At 49.9% G+C, this 6570-nt stretch overlaps 1 protein-coding gene across 1 annotated transcript; it reads left to right on the forward strand.

Moving 5' to 3' along the window:
• Nucleotides 1-13: 13 nt before the first annotated feature.
• DDX49 (DEAD-box helicase 49) lies at nucleotides 14-6570 on the forward strand. Its single transcript, XM_068920395.1, has 13 exons — nucleotides 14-249; nucleotides 364-487; nucleotides 576-661; nucleotides 1232-1353; nucleotides 1452-1639; nucleotides 1784-1924; nucleotides 2485-2560; nucleotides 2683-2759; nucleotides 3266-3363; nucleotides 3752-3826; nucleotides 4441-4529; nucleotides 4915-4986; nucleotides 5276-6570. The coding sequence occupies exons 1-13, from the start codon at nucleotides 135-137 to the stop codon at nucleotides 5450-5452; spliced, it is 1440 nt and encodes a 479-aa protein (XP_068776496.1). The 5' UTR covers nucleotides 14-134; the 3' UTR covers nucleotides 5453-6570.

Raw genomic sequence — 6570 nt, forward strand, 5'->3', positions numbered from 1 at the left:
CGGAAGTGGGTGCAGAGAGAAGGCAGCCAATGAGGAGGCCGGGCGGGGCGGTGACGCGCAGCGCGTAGGCCGGAAGTGGGGGGGGTGGCGGCGGCGGCGGCGGCCTGGCCGGCAGTGGCAGCGGCAGCGGTATCATGGCGGCCTTCCGGGAGCTGGGGCTGGCGCCCTGGCTGGTGGAGCAGGCGCGGCAGGTGGGGCTGAGCCGGCCCACGGCCGTGCAGGCCGCCTGCATCCCGCCCGTGCTTCAGGGTGAGCGCGGCCGCCGCCGCTCGCGGCGCCCCGGTGGCCGTTAACGGCTGCCGGCGGCCGTTGAAGGGCTGCCGGCGGCCGTTAACGGCCCGCCTGCTTCTGCCTCCCGCGCAGGTCGCGACTGCCTGGGCTGCGCCAAGACGGGCAGCGGGAAGACGGCGGCCTTCGTGCTGCCCGTGCTGCAGGCGCTCTCCGAGGACCCCTACGGCATCTTCTGCCTGGTGCTGACGCCCACGAGGTGCGCAGGGGTCCCGGGGAGCCCCGGCCCCTGGGGCAGGGCCCCGCCGCGGCGCCCGGCCCCGCCTGAGCTCTCTCTCCCTCGGCAGGGAGCTGGCCTACCAGATCGCCGAGCAGTTCCGCGTCCTGGGGAAGCCCCTCGGCCTGAAGGACTGCGTCGTGGTGGGCGGCCTGGGTGAGTGGCGCTGCCCCGAGGTTGGGGCCGCGTGGGGCCTCTGCTGGTCCTCTCCGCCTCCGGTGCGGGCAGGGCTGGTAAAGAACAAAACACTGGGTGAGCAAGTGGGGGCCAAATTCTCCAAAATGCATCGGAAATCGCCTCTCTTTTGGCAGCCTGTTCCCTGCAGCAGCTGGATGGAGATAGGTAGTCGTTGTTAGAGAGGCTTACTGTCCTTTTGTCCCTGTGGATAGAGGCCTGTGTGATTTATCTCTAAACTGGGAGTGTTTCCTTAAACGTAGGCAGCTGTTTTTGAAGCAAAGAGTTATAAAAGGACATAAGGATGGTAAGCGTTTTAAACCCAGAACAATAGTTTTGTTTTCCTGGGTCACTGGATATCCAGTGTGTGGGTGACGCTTTTCTTTCTACGTGCTATGTTTTCTTCTTGCTGTGAAGTTGTTATTCTGTGCCTAAGGCTGTGTGAGGGTAGCAGAAATAGGGAGCGTTGTATTTCCCAACTTCACAGACCAAACGTTATTTAGGGTCTGTGTTCAGCTGCCTGTAACCTGGTTCTATGGCTCTTTGTTTCAGACATGGTGGCCCAGGCACTAGAGCTCTCCCGCAAACCCCATGTTGTCATTGCTACACCTGGCAGGTTGGCAGATCACCTCCGCAGCTCCAACACTTTCAGCCTTAAAAAGCTAAAGTTCTTGGTAGGGCAGTTTATTTAGTTTTGTTTCTGCTTTTAAGATTCCTAGCTTCGTAGGCATGAGTGCAGACAGTCTGTTGGTTATTTTTTGGCTGTGTCTAGGTTTTGGATGAGGCTGACCGGCTGCTAGAGCAGGAATGTACTGACTTCACTGAGGACCTGGAGGTGATCCTAGAGGCTGTTCCAGCACGCAGACAAACGTTGCTTTTCAGTGCCACGCTAACCGATACACTGAATGAGCTGAAGAGTCTTGCCATGAACAGGCCTTTCTTCTGGGAGGCTTTGTCAGAGTAAGTCTTCACCTGCTCCACTACATGTGGGATCACGCTTCCTCTCCGTTATCTTGTCTCCTGACGGTCTTTTATCTCCCTCATGCTCCATCTTTGCTTGTCAAACCTGTGCTTTTTTGGTACCTTGTTTTTCCCTCCCTGCAGGGTGCGGACAGTGGATGAATTGGACCAGCGCTACTTGCTTGTGCCAGAGACAGTCAAGGATGCGTACCTGGTCCATTTAATCCAGACCTTTCAGGATGAGCATGAAGACTGGTCTATTATTGTCTTTACCAAAACCTGCAAGTGAGTGAAGTTGCTCCTTGTGATTGCTCTTACTGTAAACGTGTTTTTGCATTTCTAGTTCAGGTTTATGGTTTGTTAGACTGGGATGGTATTTACTTCCTTAGTCTGTGCTGAAATTTGGCAGATGAACTCCTTTTCCTTTGGGCAATCTGGGGGTGAAGGACTGTCCACAAATGTAACGCTCCAGAGGGTCAAGCTATGTTACCTCCCTTGATCTTCCTTTGCTCCTGCTGATGGATAACGGAAAAGGGATGGGGAAAATAGCACTGTCCGCTCTTTCGTACTGTTCTCTTTCTTTAGGATTTTAGTTCCTGGGGATTAAGTGTGGTGCTTGTGACATTTCCCTGGGTACATGCAGGGATCCAGTCACTCTCTTGGGGTGAGCGGGTGCTAAGTGTGGAGTGGGCGTCCTGTTCCCTACCTCCGTCAGAGCGCTTCGGTAACTAACTTCATCGTGGTGATTGTACTCTGAGGGGTTCTAGAGGAACCCCAGCCTCTGTTCTGATTCATCTGCTTTTGAAAGATCAGAATATAACAAGGAAATGTATTTTTGCCTTAAGGGACTGCCAAGTCTTGAACATGATGCTTAGGAAGTTCAACTTTCCTTCTGTAGCTCTGCATTCCATGATGAAACAGGTGAGTGACAGGCCAGGTCTGGGAGATGGATGCTTATAGCTGCATCCCTGAGCCAGAGGTCTGTCCAGGGCACGCAGCTCCTGAGGATCGCAGTATCACTTATCCAGACTTTTCCTTTATAGCGGCAGCGATTTGCGGCTTTAGCAAAGTTCAAGTCCAGCATCTTTAGGATTCTTATTGCCACGGATGTTGCTGCCAGGTAACGAAAAACTAGTGTGTCTGTTGCCAAAGGTCTTAGGCGTGCTTTTAAAGCACCACAGTCACTGTGGAGGTTAGGGTAGCTTTAGCAAGAGAGGAGTTTTAAATTCCCTCTAATCCCCACTTGGGTAGGATAGGGTTGTTCCCTTTGATTAGGGAATATTTAAGACGTACTTTGGAGCTCATTTGTACATGAAGTAGCTCTGATTCTGCTTTGTTTTGCTGCAGCAGGAGTGTGTGCATGTGTTGTAGTAGGAGAAAGATTTCTGTGAGGCTTAGCTTGTCTCCTGGGTCTAGGGAGGGAACAGCAGGCTGGTCAGGCTACAGGGTGATGTTTATGCAGGCCATCCCATTTTGCAGCTGTTGGAGAGCAGTGTGAGGAGAGGGTTTGTCCTAGATTCAGTCTGAGCTAATAAAGGCAGTATTCATGAGAATATTGGGCTCTTGGGGAGAGCAGAGTACTAAAATGGTGTTTCTTAACTTCTGTTCTCTTTTACTGCATTCCAGAGGTTTGGACATTCCTGCAGTACAAGTTGTCATCAACCACAATACTCCAGGCTTGCCAAAAATCTACATTCACCGGGTTGGCCGGACAGCCCGTGCTGGTGAGCAAGGAAAACCCTGTGCCATTTGCTGCAAGATAGTGCTGCAGCTGGCTAGAACTGGGATCCCAGTGCTAAGGCTGTGCCCTGAATGGGTGTAAGGAGGCTTTGCAGCAGCTGCAGTGCGGTGTTTTCAGTCAGTGTCAGATCTACTCGGATCACGGGCTCAGCATCCTGCCCTAAGATTGCGTTGATGGTTCACCTTGAGCTGTGTCTGATCTGCACCAATAGTTAATTGATTTTGCAGAGCAAATAAAGGTCCTTCTTCAGAGTGCCCTGTGACCATAATCTGCCAAGCTGACTCACAGGGATGGATGGCCTCTGGCATGGATTAGGCTTCATCTCCCTCTGCTCGTCAAGATTCATATATTACTGTGTTCTTATCCTCCAGGTCGGCACGGAATAGCTATTACAATGGTGACACAGTACGACATCCATCTGGTACATGCTATCGAGGATGAAATCAGTAAGTGGAGAGCGTTAACGGTGCTAAAATGGGATGATACATGCTCCTCTGTGCTTGTGATTCTTGCAGTCCTAATTTCACAGGGTAGGATGTATGATCCAGAACACTGGCAACAAAATGGTCTCTCTTCCCTGATTGTGTGGCCAAGGCTTGGGAAAGAGTGGGAGCACTTAAATCTATCAGCTTTGGGTTTGCTGTTGTGTGTGCCAGGCATGAGCATGTTTGTCTTCCTGCTATTTCTAGTGCAGGGGAAACGGGCTGTAGAGCTTGCTCTGTAACCTTTTTCTTACAGCAGTCAGCTCCTTCTTTCCTTCCTTCCTGACTCAGTGCTGTGTATGCAGAGGTGTACAGAAAGAGTGGGACGCTTTGCACAGATTCAGGTTTCATCTGTTTTGAAAACAGACCTAATAAAGGCAACATCTTGTGCTACAGGGACTTATGGGCAGAGGGGAGGATTTAATCCTGTGTTGTAGGACTGCAGAAGTCATAATGATCAAAGCAAGTGACAACAGTTCCACTGACAATCAGTGAAACTATACTGATTTCACTAGTTGCGAATCTGCCTCTGTATTTTGTAATGACCCGTGCTCTGTAAATGTCTTGTTCTGATTTAGAACTGAAGCTGCAGGAGTTTTCTGTGGAGGAGCGCTTTGTGCTTGACATCCTCACCCAGGTGTACATCACCAGGAGGGAGTGTGAAATAGTAAGTGTGCAAGCATAAGCCCCTTTGCTCAGAGGACTGGAAACGTTGGGCAGCTGGGTGTAACAAGGAGATTTGTCACAGTCTAGTGTTCAGCTCTGGATATGAAGCTTTTTTTCTTGAGCACATAGATAAGAGTTTTTCTAGTGGAAACATTTGGATGTATGTGGGCTTTTTTTTTTTTTTTTTTTTAAATATCTTCCTTAGCATAGGGTTTGATGGTTTGATCTATTATTGAACATTTCTGCAGCATTTCTGTGCTGCTGAGTGTTGGGGCTGGAGGTTACCAAAGGTGCGTGTGAGAACCAAGGAGGCTCTGCTGACTGCTTTTCTGTGTCAGGCTCAGTGATTGGTTGCTGATTGCCCTCCTCTATCTTTGCTTTGACAGAAACTGGAGGGGATGGATTTTGATGAAAAGAAAGAAATAAATAAGCGGAAACAAATGATCCTTGAAGGGAAGGTGAGAGTTGCTGCTATATAAACTACTTTGATCGGTAGCTGGTATAACACCATTGACAAGGAAGAGGAATGACGGTTTCTTCTTCACTGCTGTGGTTTGTCCACCTCCCTTTTGGGGTGGTGAAACTTATCTTAAAGGGTGACTGGTACGGAAAAAGTGATTGGATTAGTGTCTGACTTCTGCAGCTTACTCAGTCATGGGCTAGGGAGCAGAGTGGGCATCTGGCAAAGGCAAGGGGCTGGCACTATCCCTATGCATGTGACTAGTATCCTGGCATTTGTCATTGCAGGATCCGGATCTGGAGGCAAAAAGGAAGGCAGAACTGGCCAAGATCAAGAAGAAAAACAAGCAATTCCGTGAGAAGATCCGGCAAACACTGGAGGAGAAAAAGCAACTGCAGCTGAAGAGGAAACTGCAGAAGAGGATAGAGCGGCAGAACAGACTGCGTGCTGAGGAAGAGAAATAACATCCTTTGGCCTGACTTATTTCTACTCATAGGGAGCTTGGGAGCCCTGCTGGTTGGCTGTTACCACCCTGATGTTGCTCCTGCTTTGGGGATACTGAGCCCTAATGGGTTTTAATGTGGACAATTCTGACTTGAAATTGGTGTTGGAGAGTTTGGGGGAAGCAGGTGAGGGAGGATGGGATCCTCTCAAAAACCATCTCCGTTACTTTTCATTCCTGCGTAATGCTGCTGGCTTGAGCCCCTCCTGAAAGGCTGGATCCATCTCCTGGAAGAATGTCCTTCAAAAGCGCATCCCTTTCCCGAGCAAAGGACAGCCAGACCTGAATTGTTGGTGACATGAAGGGAAATAAGGATTCTCTCTCTCTCCATTCAGTCATTGCTCTTTCCCTTTCAAGGGCTGGTGCTTTCCACTCTTGTTTATATCAACAGATTCTCCCCTGAGCCAGAGTCTAAAAATACTGCGACAGGATGATCTCAGCCCCTCGACCTGGCATAGCCCATGGTTTTCTGAGAGGAAAATTTCCTGGAACACATAGGGAGGTTGTGTTGTGCAGCTGGTCTTGAGGCCTATCCTTCTGATAATGCTGCTTTATGCATTTATGTGGCACCCTTGCCTGTGATCATCTGCCTCAGTTTGGACTCCAGCACTGCTGATTGGTGTGGGTAGTAGAGTCCTGGTTCCCTCAGTGACTTGGGCTTCTGGGGACTCTTGATCTGATCTTGCTTTCCCAGGTGATAGTCAGTTCAAAGACCTTTTCTGGTGCAGAAGGTGAAAAGCCAATGAGGTGGGGCTCCCATATTTCTTGTACCATCTAAGAGTAACCAGAAAGGTTTCTGGGCCTCCCAGCATAGATTTGCATCATGTATATTTGGAACAGGAGGTTGGCCAAGGGGTGCTGAGATCTTCTGAAAATCATTTGGCATAAAAGTGCTTCCCCACAGAGCCTCAAATCCCAGAGCAGGCTCAGGTCATAGGGTTTGGCCAGCTCTGTTTCTAATGTCAAGTTTGATTGTCAGTGCCTTCTTTAATGTTTGAGGAACTGTTATTTCTGTTCTCTGGTTTGCAAGAATAGTTTCTGTGGTCAGGCCCCAAATAAATACTTATTGGCAACAGGTGA

This window comes from Struthio camelus, chromosome 26 (assembly GCF_040807025.1).
Source record: "Struthio camelus isolate bStrCam1 chromosome 26, bStrCam1.hap1, whole genome shotgun sequence".
Taxonomy (NCBI): domain Eukaryota; kingdom Metazoa; phylum Chordata; class Aves; order Struthioniformes; family Struthionidae; genus Struthio; species Struthio camelus.

What these genes read in the sequence shown, in the direction of transcription:
- DDX49 (XM_068920395.1), top strand. Translation starts at nt 135, where the DNA reads ATGGCGGCCTTCCGGGAGCTGGGGCTGGCGCCCTGGCTGGTGGAGCAG. An exon ending in CTGGTGCTGACGCCCACGAG is followed by an intron (nt 488 to 575) that starts GTGCGCAGGGGT and finishes CTCCCTCGGCAG; the next exon opens with GGAGCTGGCCTACCAGATCG. An exon ending in TGCATTCCATGATGAAACAG is followed by an intron (nt 2,561 to 2,682) that starts GTGAGTGACAGG and finishes TTTCCTTTATAG; the next exon opens with CGGCAGCGATTTGCGGCTTT.